At 39.8% G+C, this 25,948-nt stretch overlaps 1 protein-coding gene across 6 annotated transcripts in view; it reads right to left on the reverse strand.

Annotated features, from left to right (window-relative positions):
• NFIA (nuclear factor I A) overlaps positions 1–25,948 on the reverse strand; it is a 589,215-nt gene that overhangs the window by 105,485 nt on the left and 457,782 nt on the right. For all 6 annotated transcript variants that reach the window (XM_040978451.1, XM_040978450.1, XM_040978449.1 and 3 more), the window contains 2 exons: positions 20,581–20,655; positions 4,888–5,005 (listed from right to left, as the gene is read on the reverse strand). In XM_040978451.1, the coding sequence (XP_040834385.1) occupies positions 4,888–5,005; positions 20,581–20,655 (193 nt within the window). The remainder of the gene's footprint in view (positions 1–4,887; positions 5,006–20,580; positions 20,656–25,948) is intronic.

Below are 25,948 nucleotides of genomic sequence, written 5' to 3' on the forward strand. Positions count from 1 at the left end.
ACAAGAGAGCACCACTGACATGTTGCCAGAATGGGCAGATTTCATACCTAGGAGTGGGGCAAGGGTATTTATTAGAAAATCTTTTCCTTATGTGTCAGGTACAGAATTTTCCAGCTCTTTTCATTCACCACCCACTTCCCATGTAGTTCTAATGTGGCAGGTGAAGAGGCAGGGAAGGAAGAATGAAAGAGCAGAAGCAGGCTGCTGTTAGGCAGATGTAGCACACAGGCAGCCATGGAAACATGTCTTGACCACTTGGCAACTACTGCTGCCTCAAGCCCTATAAGCTTCTTCCAAGCCTGCCATCTGTTCTCTGTTCTCTGTGCCAGGATGTCCTCCCATTACTAACACCAAGGGGTTAATGACTGGCCACGCCACAGTATTCCAGTACCCAGCGGAAGCTTTGGATGTAATTGGTATGGTATCCTGTCACACAGGTTATCAGCTCATTGACCCATCACCTCCAGAAGGCAGGTCCGAGTCAGGCACAAGCACATCATGATTGTAGTGCTTGCGATGGCTGAGGCTGAAGGAGTGGGTGCAGCAGCAGAGCACTGTAGGGGCTAGGGAGGATACTGGATGCCAGTATGTTCTCCTATTAGCAGTGGAGACCCCCTGAGACCATGGAAACAGACAGTGACATTCAAATCATCACTTATAACAGTTACTGTGGTCACTGTGCCAATGATAGAACTAGAAAGACAAAAAGAACGTAAGAGGATGAAACCTAGAGGTAGGAGGATACGTAAGAGGCTACTGCAGCAGTCTGATTCAAAAAATGTGGAGGGCCCAAATTAAGGCAAAAATTCTAATTATTAATGCTGGCATTCCAGTGTTCTTAGCTATTAAGTTCTATTCTCGTTAAAACCAGACCACAGCAAAGCAACATAACTGTACCGGACTAGCTAAGGACCCAGAGGAAATGCCTTTAATAGCTTATTTAATGTTTCTTGCTTGGTTTTCCTTAAAGTTCAAAGAAAAATAGCCACTTGAAGAACCTTTCCATGTTTTATGCAAGGCTGCATCTAATGGAGGTTCTTTATAACAGCATATACATAAAAAAATCCCTAGCACATGAAATCAGAAAAAGCTGGTCTCTTTGGATAAAATTGTTTTTATTAGAAAATGCAAAATATATGAAGCTATTGCTTCCTGTTCTTGCCATGGGAGATCATGGAACTCACATTCAGGTTCCTGATATAGTAATCTTTCCTATTTTTCCAAAGGGGCATTTCTACCCACCCCCCCTAAAGAATATGTCTATATTTTCTGTTGTGTTGTAAAACTGAAAGTCTCTTGAAATTACTTTAGAATTTGAAAGAATACATACTTGCCTTCAGTACTCAGGCATATAAAAGGTGAGACTGCATGTTCTGATGGCACTTTAAGATCCGCAGAAAAAGTGGCTTTCTAACTTCTTTTTGTGAAAAAAGATTTGTTTTAAAAACAGAGTGATATACCGAGAAGAACAAGAGAAAGAGACATTCCAGTCACTCCTTCACTCCCTGTGTGGCTCTACTTGACCACTGCTAGGAACCCAGTTTCCCATATAGACGGTAGGGCCCAAGTACCTGGGCCATCTTTGGCTGCTCTCCCAGGTGAAATCAACAGCCTGCTGAATTGGAAGCGGAAGTAAGCAGCACACAAACCTCACTCTTTATGGGATGCTGGAGCTTCAGGCAGTGGCTTAACTTGTGTCACAATCCTGGCCCCAAACTCATTTTCAGATGGCTAGTACCAGTCATAGTTGCCCACCAGGCTACTCAGAAACAGCCATAGAATGAATCCATGTGACAAGGATTCATTCAAACATCAAGCTTTGGTGAGCTCCAACCTAGAAGGCCAATTCCATTTCCCATTATCCTTCACTATTAATATCCTTCCAAGATTTTAAAGCTTTGGACATCCAGGGCATCCTCTAATAAAGTGCAAATACTCATAAAGGCATCAAATCCTTCTGGTCAAGGACTCTGCAAGTAGCAGAATTCTCAGTTTGAAAGCAAGGACTTCTGGGGTTGACACAGGATAAATGTTGGGTAGGTGGAGGTGCAGAATGGAGGGAGGGGTCGGAAGAAAAAGATTCAAGAACCAAGAGAATTAGGAACATCAGGAAGGGTATGTCCAGAGCTTGCAAGAAATCCTACACATTCCACACATCCCACAGCTGCCTAATCCTAAGGAAGCCCTTGAGAACTGCATTTTATCCCGATTTTTAAACTGCCCATTCCAAGACAGTGAAAACATTTACCCAGAAGGGATACAGAACCTACAGGTAGTGGCTGCATCTTCCTGTATGTATGCATATACATCAGTTAGAAACAAACCCACCTTTCAGTTTGCTTTCTTGTTTCTGACTTTCTAGTGTGCTGATGCTACTCTTCCAGAAACATTCAAGGAAAACAGTAAAGTAAGGAGGACACATATGCTCCTAAGGAGTGACATGTCATTTTTTTCTATTGTATGAAATTGGCTCTTGTGCAGTCGCCAATCCTATGTAAAAAGTCATTTAAGCATAATATGTTAATTCCTAATAGTTGTATTTCCTTAGATTGTATTATGTGCAAGACCTACTGACCTTACTTTTGTCCACAGACTAGGAAGGGCCTCTTTCCTGAGTTACCATGGTACCCTGAACTGAAATCTCGACTGATGTGTCAGTCTCCTGAATTGCCTTTCTGCCACAGTGCTGGGAACACCATCCTTGCTGTGGTATCTGAACGAGGGCAGATGCAGTCCTTCCAGAGACTCACAGCAACTCAAGATTGCAAACACAAAGTATCGGAGAAAAAGACACATGCCAGATACTTCTTTTATCAGGGCCTCATATTCTTCTCTTGCCTACCAACAGACTCAGTCTCACTCCTGGAACGATGTGGTATGAAAACGGACTCTTTCGTAACTTCTAAGACCCAAGTTTGAAGGTAGACTCTGCCATTGGAGGCCCAATTACTTAACTTCTCTGAGCTCCATGATGCTCTACTGTTCAGATGGTAACACTGTCTATGTCACAAAACTAAAATGTGAGGAATGGTTCAGATTAGCTTTGTAAAGCTCCTGACTTTGTGCCTTCCACACTGGTTAACGCTGGCACTGTATTAATACAATCGATCAATACTGATCAATTGACTGATTTTTCTGTATGTAAATTTGGAATATTCTTTCTGAATATTTTTTTAATCTGCATACAGATAACTCAGTTGAATCTTTGTATTTAAATAACATATTTAAAAAAATATCATCCCAGGAAGAGCCTAATGAGAGTAGAACAAACATATTACTGAGTTATTAACTACTGATGCTGCTTATAATTAGTCCTTATCAGGGTTAGTTATTTGCAGAGTATGAGAATAACACAAGCCTTTTACCTGACATTAATAACTGACTTTCCACTCAGAGTCGCAGCAGTGATACAACACAGCTGGGAAGTGCACGCCAGGTTAGGAGGTGCACAGCACTGTTTGGGATAGACGGGGTGCATGTGAAGTACACATATGAAAAGCAAACAGCCCAGAAACTTTCCAATTAATCACTGTCCGCAAGTATTTGCAAAGCTTTCACATGTTGACCAAAGGCAGTCACACACCGTGTCTCCTCCATCAGCAAACATTCAAAATCCCCAAAACGTATTAACACCTAAATGCATTCACAATCTGTTTCTTATATTATAAATGTACTTTGGATTTGAGACTTTCCCCTGCCTCACTCCTGAAAGGTGGCACAAAGGGAACCAAGGGGAAGATTTAAACAATGGGAAAAGTGATGATAGGATTTTGTGGCAAACACTTTTTTAAAGTGTCTCCAAGTTAGCAGTAATGACTCAGTAAACCCTCCTTTTAAAGCAATTATGCTTAGGATACATAAAATCGGGATAAGAATGAGTCTGTAATCAAAGAACATTTCTATAACATGGACATTATTTCAAACGGTAAAGCTTGGGTTTTTGTTTTGGAGTAATATACCATTGTCCATCGTTTTCTGCAAAGCACACAAACATTAAAGATGTTCTGCATCATTCTTTTCTTTGTTGTCACAGTCCAGTGCTAAAGCCAATTTGTAAAAGAATACTGTGGGTTTAATGCCTAATCCCTTTCCCTCTGGTACAGGTTATCTAGAGACAACAGGATCTTGCAAAATGCCCTATTTTCATTTTGGCTTTGTCACCTAACTTAAAAAGGATCAAGAATCCTCGAATTCGTATTGGGTTGAGCTTCCCTAGTTTTATGCTTTTAAGGACTCATGGTGCATCAGAGTCTGGCCATCCTCTTTTTTCTAATAGCATTCATTGTAACCATTTACTCACTTTAAGACTCACACCAGGATATTAAATAGGGTTCATTTTTTTTTTAAAGGATGGCCTCATAGACTGCATTTTCAGACTGCTGGGAACAGGAAAAAAGCTGGGGCTGGACACTTTCAGCTACTCTGGGCACAGGGACTGCAATGGTGTAACCAGTGTCCACTTCCGGCCAAACGTCCGAACAGCTGCCCTTTCCCCATTCTAATCCTGGCCTTCATTTCCTGAGAACAAGCTCTTCTCATCATCCATTCCGCCTCCACGTTCATGTTCTCACCCCACCCAGTATCCCACTCCTTTTCCTTTCCATCTCATCAACCTAACCAACACTTAGAGCTAAGCACGAGTCACCGTGTTTGGATAAAGCTTTCTGTAGCTATTTCTAGTCCATGTCACACAAATCAGCTCGCTGCTTTTTTACTATCTGGATATTTCCTGCTTCGTGTGCAGTTGCTGTATCTCCCTAGCAAGACTGACAGGCTGCTGGAGCTGTGCTCTCTGCTGTGGGGTCTCTGCTAAATGCCTAGCGAGTCAGGGTTAAAACCAAGGCGTGCAACTCTGCAGCACAACCTCTTTATGAGCCATCAAATTACCTCGTAGAGGATGTGCTGGGCAAAGACCTCCTCATTGCTCCTGGACTCATGCTGTAGTATGAAGAACTTTCCAAATCTGAGAGAGAAAAATTTGGGCCAGTTCCTGCAGCTATTGGTGCTAGAATAAAAAAAAAAAAAGAAAAAGAAAGAAGGAAAGAAAGAAAGAAACATCAGTTAAGTTCTGTGAATAAAAGACCATTGAAAGCAAATTTCACTGTTGTATTTAGCACATTTTCTTTTTGCATTTATAAGGCAATACTAAATGATCAGTATTCATCCCTGACTTGAAAGGAATGTTGACAATGGTCTCCACCAGAAAGGTATATTTCTCCTAATGCACCTTTCATCTCTTTTCTTTTTGTGACAGTAAATCATCACTAAAGTTGCAACATTCCTAGATGATTTTAGCAAAAGCACTTCTCCATGTTTTGGTCTTAAAATTTTTTAGGTGACTGGATAAAACATTTCCTAGGCTTTTCACACTTTGTCTGTCTTTGTCTTGAGAACTTCTACTCATTTCATTTTTGGCATTTGATTCTGAACTTCTGTGAGAGGGAACTCATCTTTTTCTAAGTCACCCATTCTTAAACGCAATGTGAAATGTTTCCCACTGTTCTGGATCATCTCAATGCTCTGCATTCATCTTCACCTTCATAGTTGTTCTGTCTGGTCATTTAAGACGGGGTTCCCAAACCAGCTCTGGGGCAGGGGAGGCAGTGAGCAGGGAGAGCCTGGCAGATTAAACACACCGAGAACTTCTTTGACAGTTATTTCTTAATTGATATGATCACATAGAAGCAGGTAGCCAACCCAGCTTGGGGTAAGAAAACTAAGAGAGTAAAAGAGCTTTAGAAAACATGGCACTGCAGAAGAATGGTAAAAGGATGAGTAGAAATTACAAAAAAAAAGAGAGAATGAGCAATGATTTGAAAAGATACAATATTTACTGGATAGTTTGGTATGATGGAGCATGTAGTGCACAGGAAAAGGCAAGCTGTTAAGGTCAGACCTAAAAGACACAGTAGATTTCTTTAAGTAACATGAATTTGAATTGTCCATCAGATTTTCAAGCTCATAAACTATTAAAGCACAATCATGTACCACTCTAACTGGGAATTGTGAGGGTTATACTGACAGCAAACTTTAAAAACTTCATGCAAAAAAAATTTCATGCAAAATAAGCTAGCAGACAAGTTCATTCCGGCATGAAAAAAGTTGAAATTCATACATAAGGAAACTTCTTGTAAAATTCATAAAAAATGAATATTATGAAAAGACTGTGTGGATTTCAACATTTTTCACAGCAGAATCTTTCAACTACACATTTCCATGAACTTTTTGAAGTGCCTTCATATAATTCCCAAATCAGAAATTAATAATCACTGGTTATATGGACTTGGTTGCCACAACAAGTTTTATTCATTAGCTAAAGGAGACTCAGCAAAGTAGAGAAACATTATCATTTGATTTGCACTGATAGTCTAGAAATATTACCCAGTCATGAGAGTAGGCGCAGAGAGCAAAGTGGAAAAAGCGGTGAAGAATATAATCAGTTAAAGTCAGAGAGACCATTGGGGTCACTTAAGTCAGGGAAGTTGGAGTCACTTAAGCCAGCTCAGAGGGTAGAATGGATAGGCCTGATATAAGTTATTAAGGAGCTGTAAATTACTATAATCAGGAGAATGTACTGACTGCTTGACTGGTAATAAGGGAAAGAGAATATAGGATGATTCCTATGATTGTGGCTTGGGACAATAAGAGAATTGTGATGCTGTGATGGAATGATGGATTCAGGAGGTGGTATGAGGAAATACAACAATCTCTAAGGATAAACGATTAGCTGTTTGATTAATCACAAGGACTATATCTTGATCATAACTGTCATTGAACAAAAGCAGTCACTGCTAAGACATGTGAAACTTAAATGTACTTTTTGAAAGTCAAACCAATCTCTCAATGACAAACACTAAATGAGGAAGGGCCTTCAATTCAAAAACAAATGGTTAGGTTTGACAAGAAGTGTAAACAGAGTTATAATTAATAGTTTTGCTAGTCGTTTCCTAATTTGCTTTTCATATTAAATTTATTTGCATAATTTGCTCTTTTATTTCATGATTTTTTTATTTATGAAATAGGCCATGGAGCAAGAGAGGGTGTGATTACTTAAATATCAGCCCAGATCACTCATGAGCACTCGAAGCAGCCTGGTATATAATAGTTATTAATGCTTTTCACCTTTCTGGAGCTTAGACATTCACACCTCTCATTAACTAAACTGCAGCATAAAGCTGTATTAAGATTTTCTTCCAAAATGTCAAAACAGAGTGCAGGGTATTTATTGCCATGGCATGGGAGAAATTGTACAGTAACTCCCTTGTTTTGGGGAGGGAAGAAAGAGCAAGATGCAGGTGAGAGGGAATTATATCTGGTAAACACTCAGCTGTACTTGTACTTCAGACTTTCTCTGCTGCATCATCCACCTGAGACTTTCATTAACCTTTTAAAACTAAGGGGGCCCAGAAAATAGTGAAGGAAGAAAAACACATGTAAATAGCGATGTGCCCATCATTCATCAGACAGATAAAAAAAAGACAACAAACAAACAAAAAAAAAAACTAAGTAAGCTCACACAAATGTTCCTTAACTTGGCAATCTATATCCTGTGAACCACTTAATACACTATTATGGCCATGCACCAGGTGATCTGGCAGCATGACAACACTTTCAAAGTGTCTACTGGACTTCGGAGGAGTAACTTCAGAGAGTGCCATACACACCTTGAATTGTGAACCATCATTCTTATGTAAGACAAATAAGACATACATGTCTTAGATTTTGAAACATCACTAGTTTACTGAAATGCGAATGGGTCTTTCAGCTTTAGTTAAATAATCCTGGTAATACTCTCACTCAAACTCTACCTTCCTCAAGAGGGCCATGTAAATTGCCTCTCTTTCACCACTCTCTGTGTATCTGCACTTCACAAGGATAGCAAGTGAAGATAGAGTCTGACTTTGTGACACTACAGCCAAAGCAGCAGCTCCCATTGTGGGTAGGGGGTCCCTTCCAGAATGCCCCAGCAACAGGTGGGGTATCCTTAGTGCCTCTGCTCTGGAGAATGGGGAGCATATTACAGATATAACGAAGGACTTAAGAGGTTCTCTTTTGGCATGATTTTGGAGTAACTGTGAATTCATATTTGATAAGCACTTTATTTCCTGTGCCTAAGTTAGCCTTGAAATAATTTTCTCAGTAAAGTACAGGTTCTAGATGAGGGCAATTAAGCCATAGGGGATGAGATTGAGCAATTTATCATCATTACTAAAAGGCAAATAAGAGAGGCAGGGTTAAAATGTAAGGATATCTGACCCCGAAACCTTTGCTTTTCCTACCATGCCACACTAACCCTCCTACACAGCCTTTGAGATAATAAAAAAGGTGAATCTATTTCCCAAAGATATACAAAATAAATGGAATATTAAAATAATATTTGAATATCTAATGCAAGGCTGAACATGTCAAAAACTTGCACAGAAATGCAAAGAACATGTTCGGAAAGTTCAGAGGAGTTATACATCTCATTTATTTCTAAGAGTGGAACACTGAAGTCATGTCTTGGAGAACAGTTCAGATCAAACAAGGCAGAGCAGGACACAGGAGGCTTTGCAGGCATTTACACACACATGCGCAGAAGGCTGCAGACAGGAAGCAAAGTGTGTGGTGTGGTATGGAATCCATGACAGCTCCTGAGCAGGGAAGTAATAACATCATTGCTGAAGCAAAGGAGTATGCATTTGGTAACAGTACACAGTGTGCACAAACAGGGCTATGATTTTGGAGGGGGAAGAAAACAGCTTACAGGCTGATGTGGAAACCTTGGCCAGAGGCAATGAGGGCCTAAACTACACTGTCAATATAGGGAATAGAATTTTACAATGAATATAGGATACCTTCTCCAGGAGAGTCAATGAGTTGAAAAGACTTGTTGCCAACTGTGTACTATGGAATGGTGTCAACAAGTTCATTGTCATATTCTTCTAACAAAAAGAATCAATACGATGTATATAACAGTACAATTCTTAGCCAGTAATGATATTCAGTTCTTTAGAGTTCAGTGACTTTTCCAATGTCACTTAAATTTTGGCCTGCCTGGGATATAACACTGGGCTCCTGAGGCTAAGAATGAACAACCTATGGTGTAATACAGAGAGCATGTAGCCTCAGGCTCATCATATGTGGGATCACTAAAGAAATACCGGACCAGCCACGGCACTTCTTCTCTGTTCCCTAGATTGAGAAGTCTGATTTTTGCTCCATTTGGATTTGGCTATAGGCTTTTGTATCTTATGTACTATTTTCTTCCCAACCAGACTGAATTGTATGTTGAGGGCTGTAAAGATAGACAACATGTAGCATACAACAATTCTGGCCTGACACTGGGGTAAATTGTCTAGAGTTCCACCAATCCTACTAATAATAACATGGGTTGCTCCTTTAAGCCACTAAAATACCTGAGGTTTCATAATTCTAACAATAATTGTGGAAAACATGGAAAACCACTGCCACCAGTACTATCACAATTTGCTAAGCATCATTTCTGGGCCAGACACTGGACTAAGAGCTTCAGGCTATCATCCTGTTTAATCCTCACACTACTGGGGAGGAGCTGAGGCACAAAGAGGTTGTGAAGTCAGAGGTCACCCGACAGGACCTTTAATCCTATACATGCATGGGTTTCTTCTGTGCTCTAAACAGCTCACCACAGTTTTGTGGACACAGTTCATGACTAATAAATACACTCCGAAATAAGCAGAATAAGTAGTTATCTTTTCCATTCACTTCCTTAAAGTTTCAGCCATGTAAAGATCAGATGCCAAATTCTATGAATGTCTTTCAATAGTAAGGCTGAACTCCTTAACTCTTTAAAGAAATACTGCAGTTATTTTGACCTGAAGAATTTTGTTGCATCCAAGAGTTTTTGTGAAATGGCCAACTTTTGGAAGTCATCTCTTCAGATGTTATTTCTAAATCATTCATTCCCCACCCCACTCTTTCCTGTCATGAGTAGAATGTACTCTTTGTGTCATTTCTTAATAAATGGCTTGCTATTAAGGAATCATTATAGTAATGGGGGCTATTGGAAGAAAGGGGTTACTTTAGTAGCCAACCCTCTTAATGACCTGCTCTTCTGTACACATTAGTAGTTGGATAAGGTTGTGGTTATTGAACTTCTGCCATCCACCACAGACAATCTGCTCAGGCTTGCATTGTTGGAGAGAGGATGATGGAGGAAAAATCCTATCCAAATTTTTAAGTTACTCTGCCTGAGAGTGCTCCAAGTTTGCCACTTGTTCAATAGATTTCAGGAGGTAATGTTGACTAAATGACTAGTGCATCCAGCTGCAGTTAACAGCACAGAGGCTGCATGCAAAAGAACTTGACGGAGACTTAGGGAGCATCACAAAGTGCCAAGTTCCAGATGTTTGAGACGCATTAGTGGACACGACATCTGAATTCCCTGCCCTTTAGTGGACAAGACAGTTGAACCCCCTGCCTTGTGGGCTTAGGTTTAGTCACCCTCCTTGCTGGCCATTCCTAAGATCTGCATGACCACTCAGGACTACAGAATAATGGCAAAGGATGACCCTGTCCCTCCCACCCCATGACCCAATTATCAACTTATAAAATAACTGGCAAAACTGAGGTGTATTTTTCCCTAAGACTACATGGTTTAAAGCACTGACACTCTCAGAACTTGAAGTTTTAAGGCTGAGGTGGGGGTGAGGGGAGAGTTCAATAATGTACACGATTCTACGGGATCAGAGCAATTTAGTGTTGTTTTGCATTCCAGTGGCAAAGATCTTGTAAGAAAGTCTATGTTACTGGCACAAAAGGAGAGAACATGGGAAAATACTTGTTCTTCCTTCTGTCAAAGGCACAGTTGTGAAACGCACAATGCTATGAAAACCCAAGCAAATCTGGAATCATCATTAAAGGGAATTAACTTGGAAAGTAATTTACGGCAAGAAAATTCAACTCCTTTGTTATCTTCCTTTTACTGTAATATGCTTCCTGAACACTGCCTATGAGAGAGGGCTTTTAGAATGAAAAAAAATGATAACTGTAGTAAAATTAACTCATTTTATCAATTTGTGCTCTCTGCTAGAGTTTCCTGACTGTGGCTAGGAGGGGTTGTAAAACTGATGAATTTGCATGGAAAAAGAAACCAGTGTAAGTAATTTGTGTAAGAGGTAACAGGGACATAGACTGCTATAACTCAGACACCCTGCAGATAGCAGACTGCTGCAGTGTGAGCAGTTATGGGTTAGAAAAATGACCACACTGCAGTCAGTCTGACTTGAATGGAAATCAATCATAAAGGTACTTTCTCTGCAGCTTCTATGCCACAGTCCTCAGCAACTCCCTTGCCAAGCAGATTTCTGGTCTGTAAACCCTAGTGCTGATTTCTTTTTTCTACTCTTCCTTTCTAAAAGGTCTGACCAAATACAGGCAAGGAGTATGGTTTTCCAAACAGGAACATAAAAGAAAGGCACTGAACTAAAACGAGGATTTCGCTCTATGTGAAAATGAGCTTGCCTGCTATTAAAAGGTTTAAGCAATGCTTTTTATGAAATGTAGTATTAGGTGCCAAAAGCCAGGAGAATGTTTTTAACCCCATGAAAGGTGTCTGCTTGCGCAGAGAACCATTTTTGCACAAGCACGTCTTACGCATATGTTAGGGAATATGTTTATTTGGGGTGGTGGAATGGGTATACAGGAATCAAAAAAGGAATTCCTATTTCTGAAAAAGTTTTCATTTTTTTAAAATAGGAACAATTTACCAAAACTCTCTTTCACCCTACCCTGATCATAGGGATGGTGTCTCTGACAGGTAAGTACTATGAGTTTAACTTGCAAACCCAAGTCTATGCAGGCATATAGGGCCATAATGATAGCTCAGTCTTAGATATCAAGAAACTTAGATACTACAGAGGAAGGGATTGTTCCTGACTTATTTCTACAACCCCTCAGCACATAGCCCAGGATACTTCAGTATATTACACAGGCTAAAAATGTTTATTGTAAGAAAACTCTATGAGCTTCTTCAAGTAGGATAGCCTACTTATCAAGCATTTATCACATGCTAGATGATATCTTAGGTGCTTTGTCTGGATCATCTCATTTAATTCCTGCAGTACCCCTCTGTCATATGTGCTAGTATTAGTCACAATTACAAATGAGAAAATTAGCAGGGAGGTTAAGGAACATGGTTAAGATCACACAGCTACTAAGTAACACAGGGGAGATCTGAAGGTCGATTATTTCCTAGGCTCCATTTCTAGTCTCCCTGCATTTCTCTTGTCATTGGTTACTAGGGAGATGAATTCAACAAGATTTATATAGAAAAATAATTAACACCTACCACTTCAGCGGCAAAGCTTTCATCTCCTGATCCTCCACTTCTTCATTTTATTTTTGCAGGTCTCTGGCGTTATGAAGGATCTAGTGTTCCATCAGACACAGGGCCCTAACACTCAGAGGGGTAAGCAATGCTGACGGTTCTCCTGCATTAGTGGCTTCTGCCTTTGGGACTGAAATTGATTTTCTGAATTTTAGAGTATCATTTTTGTCTCAGCTTTTTGGTTGAGGTCAGATGTGCTATACCCATTTAGGATCTGATACAGCCGCAGTCATGGGATTAAGTCTTTTCTAGCAAGGGACGGAGCCGGTGGCCTCAGAGCTCTTTTTACAGAAACGACACACACACCAGGCAAGGGCTTCTCAACATTAGCCCCTGCTCCAAGACTACATGTGGACTACCTGACCATTAGTGTTTGGAAATGAAGTTTCACCAGCAGAGTTATATCCCAACAGCTTATTCATCTTTCTGTTTGCACCAATCATTGTTTCAAATATTTTCACCAAGGACCATTTAGTTTTTCAGTTTGATGCCTACTAAAAATGTTGTGTAAATAAGTACTCATACTAATTACTAGTTCAGTTGCAACAAATGATCTAATGTGTGGCTTTTCTGAGTGGACCCCACCAGCTTCATCTGCTACATGTGTATTGGGTTGGCACCAAAAGCCTTTCTAATCGGTAGCATTGACTAGGATAATGTAGTCCGGCCGACATCCCAACAATATTACGGCCTGATTATGGGAGTAGTTTAGGATTTCTGTCGGGATTTTAGAAACACAAAAATGTCATTTAGTTGACGAATCTTACTCATTGAACATGAACAGTGACTCTTACATAGTTGAGGTTTATAAGTATACAAATAAGGCCCCCAGCATGTTACTGCTGTTCAAAGAACATTTTGATCATTAGTGAAAGAAAAATTTTAAGATACTATGGAAACAAATGTTACTTTAACAAATTCTGACACAAGTAACTCATGTGACCAGTCATTTCAGAAGTTGGTAATGTGTCAGAGATACTTCAAACATCCTGTTATTTATTAGATTCCTGAAAGAATCATTTCCAGAATAATGGGGAAACAGTTTTGGCTGTAAATGAGGGGAATGAGAATTTCCTGACTTCCTAAAGCAGCTGCATAGGTTAGATACTGGCACGCTCTTCTCTCAGAATTACTAACTCTGACAGGGTCACTAGAATGGCTCTTTCAGCTCTCAGAACATGAGTTCTAAAACTGGCACTCCTTAATATATACAAGGGGTCTTGCATGCTATAAAAAATAATGCTTGGATTTCAGGATTTTTTAATACCAAATTCGATCTTCTTTAAGATTACCATTTTGGGACCAGTTTAGTGACACAATGAATTACACCACTGCCTGTCATGCATGTCATGTGGCTGCCAGTAGGAGTCCTGGCTGTACTTTCCATCTAAGTCCCTGCTAATGCACCTGGGAAAGCAGCAGAGGATGATCCAAGTGCTTTGGCCCCTTCTATCTGTATGAAAGATTTAGACAGAGTTCTAGGATCCTGGCTTTGACTTGACCCAATATGGCTATTGTGGCAGTTTGGGGAATGAGCCACCAAAAGATCTTTTTCCCTGGCAACACCCACCTTTCAAATACATCTATAGAACTATATCAAAAAAAGTTTGAGCTAAGGAGCTGAACTGTCTATTTATAAATTCTAACCCTAACACTAAATTTCCATTTTCTCATCAACTTTTTGAGCCTCCTCATGTGTACACACTGACTTAGTCAATGTGCTTACAATGGTCAGCTCCAGGATCAGCTCTGAGCACCTGGTGCAAGCCAGAGGCAGGGCCTTTGCCCAATCAGGGCTGTTACCAACATTCTCTCACTGAAGTCTATTTAGATTCCCAAGGGGGAACAGTATTTCTGGCATTCGGAGTCGGTTCAGCATACAGCTGGGACCTCACAGGCATTCACTGATGGGAAAAAACTACTGGGAAATTAAGAGAACACAAGTGAAAGAAATCAAATATTGTCCAAAGTCATACAATGAATGATTGGCAAAGCTTGCTCTCCAACTCCATACCCTGGATTTTTTTTGAGACCATGCTGCTAATAATAACTATGGGTTTTATATGTTATATACAATAAGCATAACTAATAAATTACCTAGAAAAGATGGGTAATAGATGAACACATGATTAGAGACTCTGACAACATATCAGTAAGTAGATCAAGGTATGATGTGTTCTGTTTCTCCCCAGGTTGAATCTTGACAGTAATACTATTCAGCAAATGCCTTGGCTGAGACAAGAGAACAAAAGGCTCTCCTATCCTACCATGAGAGCCTCCTTGTTAGCTCCCACCAAGAAGATGGAAGGAGGACACAAGCACGAACTTTCGCAGCATTAACCGAAGGACCTGCTGACGTCCCTGGCTTGTTCGTGCCATGGTTATAGGTTCAGCTGGTTCAGTGAGTTCCTAACACAAGTGCTAGGACACATATCAAACAAAAAGTATAGGGGGATACATTAGAAAGTTCATGGAAAACTGAATTTTAAAAGTTTACTTTGGTACAAAAGATTCTGAAGGCCAGGCATATTAAAGCTCTTCAGAAAGTTCCTGGAAAGTTTATACTATGAGAAAACTATACATGGATTTTAGATCATGGGGCCATGTCAGCTGAGGACAGAGTCAGCTCAGCAGTAAGGACGCCTCTCACCTTAGGTGGCTCATTCTCTATTGGGTGAGGAGGGAAGGGCAGGAAAAATCATGTTTGTCCGCCCAAACTGAACTGGGACTCAGAAGAAAGGCTAGTTTGATGAAAACTTCTCTTACTGCCAGTCTGTTCCATTTGCTATTGGCTAAGCTATCCAAATATTCATCCCAAAGATGCTAAGAAAAAAAAATGTACAACAAAACATCCTTCTGAGCTAATTCAATTTCAATATTTATTTTAAAAATTTATTGAATTATGGTAGAGGAAACCTGCTAAATGAAGCCAGCCAGGCTGATATTTTTACTTCTAAAAGTGTGGCAATATTTATTATTCTACCTCTCTGTGAGGGGTATATTAAAACTATAAAATGAAACATTTACAAGGCTATAAGATATTCAGAATAAGGTGGCTTTCACAGAAAAATTTGAAAGTATAGAACCAACCTGCATTTCCTATGCCACAACACAATAGATTTTTCTTAAAAACACTGCATTTTGGAGATACACATTATGATAGTTTTAAAGAGCCATCCACTGTTTTGTCTGTGACACACCGTATCCCCACATTAAAAGAGGTGCCATTGACTTCTACAGATATAAAACGTGTGATGTTCATTTTAAAATTACTAGTCGAGCCTACTATTGACCATCTAATTATGCTGAGTTCCATTTATAAACATAGCTAACCACTAAGTTTATGGAGACTTTTTGTGCTGCTTTAATAGGATATTGATCGAGAGCATAGTTTGAGTGGACTGCCATTGAATTGTGTAATGGCGAACAAAAGGCAAGGTCAGAGCAACTGTTCATCCCAGGGCTGCAGTCTATTTTTTATTATAATCTTTCTGTTTCTTCCTTTAAAGCTCAAGTCCAAATGGCTTCTTTCAAAAGATCTTGCTTGAAAACATAAACTGTTTTTAAAATTAATTTCCATGCAATGATAATAGCTATCATGTTACTTAACAGAGAACAACCAACAGGACATTCATTCAGAAAAGAAAGTTTCATATCTAACTCACTTTAATCAAGCTATGCACTAAGTACAGATATCTAAATGCTATCCAAGAGGACTGAATGCCTTAGTGTCTTATCCTTACAGCCATTTCCTCTTTAGTCCTTGTATGGAAGTACATCGTGTATTTTCAAGTTTAGCTTTATTCCTACCACAGAGTTTCATTTTCTCACTGTGCCTTGTAGCTGAGTTACTTCTGTTTTAGTGCTTCTATCAGGGCAGGTTAGAACATTGCCAATTGTTCTTTATTTTGCTGGCCTGAAAATCTATGTGGGTGAACATCAGTATTTGAGGATACCTCAAGGATGCAGAGACTTAAAAAAAAAAAAAAGTTTAAAACCGAACTGCAGTTTGGATCTTAATGATTCTTGTGTGAGAACATAGAAAAAAAATGCACACTTCGAAGGCAGAAAACAGCCACTAGGGTGCCACCTCATGCCAGGCTGTGGCATATGCCCGGCTCCATTCACTCTGTCTCCATTGACTAAGAACTTGGGAATCCTGCAGCAGCCTAGCTTTGTGGCTGAGCCAGGACAATTCGGCTGCCGGACTTTAATGGATTCTGCAGCAGGGCAACGGGAACCAAAAATCAGTCTGGGTAGCAGAGAGAGTGGTTTTCACACCCAAAGGCTCCAGGGCTGGCCACAGTGTGTGTACTGAACATCCTGGCTTTTCAGAATTCCAAGGCCATGAAGTCACCCTTAGCCATGAAGTTTACTTAACCCTTGCAGCCCGCCTGGGTGAGCAAACCACTGCTAGAAAGGGGGAACGCACCGGGCCACAGTCACAATGGGCTGTGTGTGTTTGTGGTTTTCCTCTTTCCCAGTGAAGTAATAGAGCTTTCAGAGTCACTCCACCAACTTCAAGTAAAACACAGTCAGCACTTTGCAAGGAAGTGGGCAGGAGGAGTGGGTCTTTGGGAGAAACTTTCTGAGTGCGCACCGGGAGATACTCCGGAGATACAGCCGCAGAGCACGAATTGGTAAGGGAAAACACTGCTGCGCACGACCACGCACAGTGGGTAAGGAGTGCGGCTCAGTTCTCGGCAGCCACTTCCAGGGAAGCGGCCGATGCGAAAACGCCTCTGGGAGGCTTTGTTTGAGAACGCGGCATCATGTGAGAGCCATTTCAACAGATGGTTCCTGTCTCCTTCCTCAGCACTGCGCTAAAACAACTCCCTGCCTCTCAACCACATTGTTCACACTTGCACGGCCCTCCCCCCAAGCAGAGCTGACTACTTCTCTCCAGCCCAATCTGTATTTCCCCCTGCCCCGGAACAAAGTCATAAATAAGGAGAACTACTTTCAGCTGGTCCTAACACGGGGGAAGAAGGAGAGAGAGGACAAATAAGCGATTTATTTTTAGGCTGTAGGACCTTCTTTGCTGTGGAAACTGAATTTTCCTTTCTTGTCTTTCATGGATTTTTGATAATAGGGAAAATTTTAGGGTGGTGTGCAGGAGCCCAGGGTAAGCACAGCCTGTGGGAGCAGGCAACCTTGGTCGCCAGCAGGAGTCCCCCATGCCGGCAGCTCTTGGTATGTGGTCTGCCTAATTGTACCTCACCCAACGTGGGTCGCTGATCTCCTTCTAAGGCTAACTCAGCAGCTAACCCTGTCACTGTGGGTACCACAGTGGCTGAATGGTGCCCCCATCTTCCCATTAAATTCAAAAGGACATACATTAAGAACAGAATTGGAAACGAGGAGAAAAAAAATTGTATTTGTAAATACTGAGGTTCTTGACAGAAAACTTTCAAGGGAAGCCACTATGACTGATTAGTTGAAAAGCGCCAGGCTATCCCAGTCTATGTGGTCATATTTAGGTGTGATGGGGCTGGGACAAAAGGGAAGAAGATTGGGAAGAAATTCACAACATGGTGGAAGCCACTGAAAGCAATGAAAACATCCAGATGAAAGGCAAAAAGTATGAACAGAATACAGACCACTGAGGGGCTGGGAGCTATAGTGGGATGAACAGGTGAAGCACAGGGAATTTGCTGGGCAATGAAACTCTTCTATGTAATACTTCAATCACGCATACGTGGCATTGTGTGTCAAAACCTACGGAACACACAGCATCAAAAGTGCATCCTGAATATAATAATTACATGCCAATATTGGCTCATCAATTGCTAACAAAAGATGTTAATACTAGGGGAAGCTGAAGGGGAGGGCATGAGGGGGTTTCTATCCTTTCTGCTAACCTCAAATTATTAGCTTACAATGCTTCTCTAAAAATAATATTCGTTAAGTAAAATCAAAATGACACATAAAAACCAATCTAGAAAAATTCTGAATCAAGCATTTCACAAATTAATAAGCTAAAATTTGGTCAACTCAACAGGAACTGATTATCTACTATAAGCACAGAATCCTTGAATTCCATGTATCAGGCAGTTATAAAAGAGGCCATAACAAAAATATGTGCAGTGAGCTAGTTGAGAACTCAAAAGAGCAAACAACCTAGCCTCTTGAGCATCACGGTCTCCTGCGTCTTGGATAAAGGGACACCAGTACCAACCACAGGAGACCGGATGAGAGGACATTTACCAAGTGTCTAGCTCAATGCCAGGCATGTGGTGCATGCCTGACAAACACTAGTCACTGTAATTTCTCGTATTCAGATTGCATCATTCTCCCAAAACAGGGCTGGCCCCGTGTGTTTAATCAACAGCTGTGCCCGTTAGCTTAGTTCCACTTCAAGGACACAGAATTTACTCTTGTCTACTCATTTGCAAAAAGTGTGCACTGCAGCTCTAAGAGGGAAGTTTGGCTCTTCCGATGGGGGCCCAGGTAGAAGAGAGCAGCCTTGGAAAAAACGGGGAAGAATTTCAGCTCCACCACAGTGGGCTGAGTGCTAACTCGTTCAGGAAGGTATGTAGGTGAGGAAACCTGAGCTTGGGAATTCTTAGCCCATTAGCCAAGGCAATCTTGTGAAATACACCCTGACAATCTGAGATTTAAGATCTCCAAGGATCAGGGGTCTCTGTCTCACAGCTGATCAGCCAGGCCTGAAGCCATGCGTTAGCTGGCAGCACAGTCTCCTTCTTGGCAAACAGTTTCAGTTAGCACAGGGCCATGTGTGAGCAAGTCCTGGAGTGATTACACAGCAGTGTGCAGAACCGAAAAGCCTTCAGGAGCTCAAAAATTCTTATAGTGCCAGCCACTGGCTGCACAATCCCTTACACAAGGACAGGAAACAAAACCAGGTCCTTCCGCAAATTCAACACCACATCTGGCCAGATCTACTAGCAGGCCTGAAGGCAGTTTGAGCATTCAGTTGGCAATCAGGCTATCTCAAACTACACGAATACCTGATCATAACTGGAATACCAAATCTTCCTTCTAGGGTTACCTTCCCAGTGTTTTCCTTATTTAATACTGTCTTAGTCCCTTGGGCCAGTCTAAAATTACAGATTCTGGAATTATAGGGACCTAACCATTCACCTGCTATTTTATTTGGGGTTAAATGATTTAAACAGATCCTTAGTTTGGTTCATCTGCAAAGATGGGAGTGATTGCACATCTGACAAGTAAATAGCAAGTACTGATTTGCATGACACACACAAAGCCCAAGCACAGTGCCTGGCAGACAGTAAATGCTCAAGAGTCTTGAGATACTCTCCTACATCCATGCCTAGCTCATTTTCTGGACTGAAAGACCCTGCCAGACTATGAAAGACAGCAGAGAGAAAGATAGAATATGGATTCACAAGATCAGGGTAGCTCAATTTACTTTACTTTGTAATCATTCTGAAAAACAGACTGGCTCATTTGTTAATACTGTAAGCCTATAACACTGTGAACAGAGTGTGAACTTGAAATGATAATCCACATTTTCACTCCTCATTTCACAAAGGATGCCACTAAAAACCAATTCTAACAATGTAACAAATACAATTTTGAAGAAGTGGATGGATAGGACAAAAATTTAATAATTTAATAGTTAATTTTTCCTTTTTATGGGACTTAGTACCTCTTTCCATTATAGATATATCCTTAAATAAGCTGTATCTTTAAATAAAAACAAAGAGGTGTCAAGGTTAGGCCACATGGTGTTGAGAGGAGGAGAATCTTACACCTTCTCCTTGGACTAGCTAGATTATGTCATTGCAAAAAATACAATCAATGGGTCTTTGATCAGCAGAACAGAGTGGGGACAGGTAGTCTTCATTCACTGTTGTTAGTGATTATTGACAAGACGGTAATGATCCTGCTGTACTGTGTCACTCACACTGAGGGCATTAGCATTGTTTAAAGGTCAAAACCAAATTCCTTTAAAAGGCAGGATTTCTTAGAAATCAGAGAAGCTGCAGTGTGTTTTAACCATGTTCACACCATCTTCCTGAGAATATGTGAGACACTTGGGATTTCCATCCTTCCTCTACGCCTCACATTAAAATGATATTTAATTTTTCCTGATTTACATTCTTGGCTCTCAAAAACAAACTGTGTGGCAAAATCCTTCCAGTGGGTGAATGGAAAGGGGATTCTGAAAACTTCTTATGTTTCTAAGCAGCCCACACAGAAAATAAGCACAGATTCAAGGTAAATCAAGGCAAAATTGTACTTACTTTGTGACACTCTTACTAGCTCAGTCACACTAAAAACACCTGATGTGACAAAACTGTCCTGGAAGCCCAAATGTCCTGAGGAAACAAAAACAAAAGAAAACCGTGTCAAAAGCAGAAGACATCTGACAATAGAACTCTAACCATTGGTTTCGCTATGATTACAAAGTGTGATGCCCCATCATTTTCGTTGCTCCTGTGAGGAGCCTACGTGGGAGGACACAGTCATTCAGTTATGAAGATAGTTTTTGGTTTGAATCTGGTGGCATGTGGAAAGCTATGACACAACCGGGTGATTTTTGAAATGGCAAAAAAAAAAAAAAAAAAAAAAAAAAGAAGAAAATCGGCAGGAAATCTGAAACAAAAGGCAATCTAAAATAAATAGTTACCTTGGGTGACCTTTGCGACTTTAACAATTGGAATGAAAACAGCATGCCCATTTCATAACTGGTTTAAAACATGGTTCATGAAAGAAACATCTGATGAAGATGAGTAACCCATTCATTTAAGTCAAACAAGATTTAAAGGTGTTCACTTTGTCTCTAGAGGCACTACAGGGTGAATATTTTAAAAGTCCGAACAGAAAAATCAAGTTATCAACACACGAAACATGAAAACAACTCCTTCTGAGAACAAATAAAATTTAAAATTTATATATGTTTAGAAAATAGCTTTCATGCTGGCTATCTTTTTTTTTTTTTTTTTTTGAGAAGATAATCAATGGTTCAAAATTGCTCTATCTTTGAATTTTGTGTCTGGTTCATTTTTGCAGGATAGAATTCATTTCCTTTATGATATCTATACATCCTGTTACTACTTGCTCAATTTATTTTATAATATGCTCAGATACATAAAACCTGAAAATGGTAAGGCATATTTAATCTATAAAAGCATTCTTTCCTATGTTTCTAGAATTTTCTTAGTCTCATGTCGATAGATCCTAGATGAGAGATCTGTTTGAAAGATTAGCTTAACCTTTACCTGATTTTAAATGTTGTATCAAAGGAAACTGCTAGCTGAACGGAATTTTGAAATAATAGTTCTTAGAAATAGAAACATACCTTAAGAAATACAACATAAGAAAATAGACCGATCTGAATATATAGCAACCTATAAATAAAATTCAATTTTATATATGTAACTAAGGAGAAGTGAAGTCACCTACGACACAGTACATTCACCATTAAATTTATTAAGTATCATGGACAAGACACATGCAGAAAATTGCCATGTTTTAGAAGACTATAAATGCATTTACGGTTTCTTCTTCGGGTTACACTGGGTTTTTACATAAAGCTTTTTTTGTTGTTAAACTGGGATTTAAAAGAAGAATCTCAGATAACTTTTTTATGTCATACACACAATCTATGGTATTTAAGACATGACAATCCTAGTATTCAGAACATGCAATAAACTTTTGAAGAATAAAGTAACAAAATTTCGCTTTAAAAGCATGTAAGAAATTTTCCCTGTCAAAACAGCTATACCTAGATATTTAGTTGGCTTTTGTTTGGTAAGTCCTTGAGGTGTTGTCCTTGGATTAAGAAAATGAGAAGTAAAAAGAAATAATAATAAGGAATAAATAAAATTCTCTTGCAATGTTTTGGCCAAACAGAACACAATGTCTCTTTCTTCTTGAGACATCCTTGATACCACATTTATCCCACAGATCGTAACAAAGGAAATCCAAACACAGTGTACACTACAGTTGACTTGAAACACATATAAAAATAACAGGGAAGCTCATAGTCAAACAGGAGAATCTGGGTTGATCTCCAGTTCTTGCTCATCTTTGTCTTCATCTTGTCTTGGGCCAATATTTGTTTCAGTTACCAAATCTGAAATCTTTTTTTTACAGGGAGAACTAACATAGATTTTTAAACAACGTGAATATAAACAGCTTAAATCCTGCCACCAATAAAGAATCTATTTTAAAGACTAACTTGAGTTTGGCATAAGGATTGGGCAGAGGGGTGATGGGAGTGAGAAGGAAGGACATTCTTGAACTGATCCATTCAGACTATTACTCTCTCCCAATTGATATCATTTTTAAGGGTCAGGTGTGGCCCTCTTAAAATATTCATGTTCTCCAGGGTCAGTGCTCATCTCTCTGCGGACACACAATGTTATGCTATTTTGTTTCCTTTCATGACATGAGCTACTAGTCCAGACTGATTTTTGTGAAAACATAAACCAATACTTATTTTGTTCAGTATTGTATCCTTACTGCCTCATATAAAGTTAATGAATGAATTACTTGTTGAATGAGTGTGGAATGGATAGGCCAATGTCTTTCAAATCTTCACCTTTCCTGAAACCTGTCTTCTGAATTCTAAACTCATCATTCTCAGTGTCTTGGACATTCTGTCTACCAATTATACAGGTACGCTCACACCCCGCACATCCAAAGCTGAGCTCATTTTCTTCTCCCAGGCAAACCTATTCTTACTGTTTGCAATTTTCTAAATGACTCCTCCTTCACTGTTTTAGCTTTCTATATTTGGGTGTCATTCCAGATTCCCACTTTTTGTAGTCACCACATGCACCTCATTCCTACTGATTTCTCTTTCCTGACTTTCTTGGCTCAATGTATGTCTCCATCTCCCCTTACTACGTGGATCATTACTTCCTCCCTTTTTCCTGCATCACTGGAAAGCCTCCCAGGGGTATTTTCTCCCAGCATTCTTGGCTTCCTCTCCAACCCATTTTCTTCTTTGCAGCAATCTTACTAACAGGTAAACGCAATGACACACTCATTTAATAAATCGTTGCTAAGCGCTTACCATGTACAAGACCTGGAGCTAAGAGATCAAGATAGATTCCTTACCTTCAAAGAGAAAATACAGCTAAAAACACACAAGCCATTTTTTATATTACAAATGATATGAAGCAAATAGGGTAAGATTTGCTTTAGATGGCACGGTCAGGGAGGGTGTCTCCTCAGCAGTGCTATCTGAAAGATACTAATGAGTGAGCAGAAAAAGAAAGGGAAAGAGCTCTTTAGGCAGAGGAACACAAATGTGCAAAGGCCCTGGGGCAGAAAAAAAAGTTATTGAAGAAACCGAGATAAATCCAATGTTTTCATAGTTCCTGGCCTTATTAGAAAATTTTGCAAGAGCTCTACCATATGAGCTAGCTAAGCCTCTTCTGGCAATACCTCTAATGGCAATGAAATCAGTATAGGAAAGAGAAATCTGCATTCACATGTTCAGGTCAGCACCACTCACAACAGCCAATGTAGGCCACCAAGTTAGGCATCCAACAGTAGATGGACGGATAAAGAAAATGCAGCAGTATACATAATGGAATATTATTCAGCCACCAGAAAAGGAAGGAAGTGCTGAAGTAAAACGTTTGGAATTGGAGATCATAGTGGTGATGAAGAAATACAAATACTATGTGTTCTCTAACATACATGGAAGTTAAGAGGGAATGTCATCAATACAAATCTAGAATGACAGTGAATTCTAGAGGATAGGAAGGGTTGTGGAGGGGAAATGGAGGAAAGTTAGGATACAACTACCAAAATACAGTCATATAATGGTAATAAATTCTAGCATTCCATAGCACAGAGATGTGACAAGAGTTGACTGTATACTGTGTAAAAGAACTGGAAGAGAAACACAGGAAAAAAGGGAATACAGACTAACTGCTTGACTTGATCTGTTCTGGGTATGTGTGCTAAAAAAACTGTACTATGCTACATAAAAATGCACAAGTGTTAGATATTAGTAAAGTTTTTGATAAATTATCAAAACAAAAATGATTAAAAAGAAAAAAAGGAAATATTCCACAAGCTATACAGAGCATTTAGCATGTAACACAAATTCCTTTGCATAATGGCCTCAGTATGGCATCTGTTTCATTCTCCATGCAATTGCTTAAGTTCTTGCTTTTGAACTATAGCATTCTTCATTTTGATTTTAAAGCTTATTTAATTTATTAGAATGGTATAGGAACAGACAGAAAGATCGGCTACCCACTAGTTCACTCCCATTAGTCTCAAATATCTGTAACAGCCACCGCTGGACTAGACGAAACCAAGAAACCACATACTCAAGCTGCGTCCCCTAGATGGTTAGCAGGAGCCAGCACCTGTTGCCTCTTAGGGTGTGCTTTATTGGCAAGTTGGAATGAACAGCTAAGTTTTACACCCAGTCATTCTAAGTTTCGCTAAAGATTCGACCCCAGAGTTCGTTGATCATCTCTTGGCCTAAGGGAACTGTTCCTCCCTAGGTCTGGCTCACCCTCTGCCATGAAGTTGATTCTTCTTCCTGAAATGTCTGCACCTCACACTTGGGCCTTAACCACCTGCTACTGTCCTTTAGGATTCAGCTCCACTGTTGCCTCTGTCAAAAGGCTTCCTTGGTTTCTTTTCCACCCTCATTTGTCCCATTATTGGATAAATATACATATACACACAGATACACACACATATATGCACACAATCACATATATACACAATCATATATAGACACACATTAATAATGGAACATATATATATAATCACACACATATATACAATCACACACATATATATGATTATTATATATATATGCGATATATACAGTATTTCTCCCAGAACATGGTACACAGAATTGTAAATTTATCTTTTTTTCCCCCAAATTATAATGTGAGTCCGTTGGGTGGGCTAAGCATTCTTTGTATCTTTGGGCTACTAGGTGCTTGCACTGTGGCCCGCAAGTGGTAAGTATTCCAGGGGACAAAATTCAAACTGGACTCATCTGTATTTATTTCCCCTTTATAAAAATACTGACAGAACTTTTTTTCCTTATTTCTATTAATACAGTTTAAGCTACATCTGAGCCAATATGCACTGAAAAACTATTAATATGAATCAACTACATAATCCTTCCGAATCAAATAGACCCAAGCAAAGAGCCACTTAAATGAAAACTCTGGTCAAGAAGGTGTCACTAGGAGTGGGCATTTGGTTACATCGCCACTTTGGACACACGCACTCCATACTGAGTCCCAGTGGCTCTGCTACTGATTCAGCCTTCTGCCTTTGCACACCCTAGGAGGCAGCAGATGACAGCTCAACTACTTGGTCTATATCATCCGCAGAGGAAACCTGGATGGAATTAGCTGAGCCTGGTTAGTGTGGGCATGTGGGAAATGAACCAGTGAATGGAAGAGCTCTTATCTTCTGTCATATAACTTCTTTTCCAATAAAATGAATCTATATTATATATAATGTATACACACACACATAAGAAGGTGTAATTACCTCCCATGATGTAAAATGCTATTTTCTTTAGTCATTCACACTTTAGATCAGTTGAAAAGGGGGACCTAAGGAGTTCAAAAGAGAGAAAAGGATTCGGCCCTGTGCTTACACTAGAGTCAC

This window comes from Ochotona curzoniae, unplaced genomic scaffold, assembly GCF_017591425.1.
Source record: "Ochotona curzoniae isolate NIBS_2020 unplaced genomic scaffold, NIBS_Ocur_1.0 contig_291, whole genome shotgun sequence".
NCBI classification, from domain to species: Eukaryota; Metazoa; Chordata; class Mammalia; order Lagomorpha; family Ochotonidae; genus Ochotona; species Ochotona curzoniae.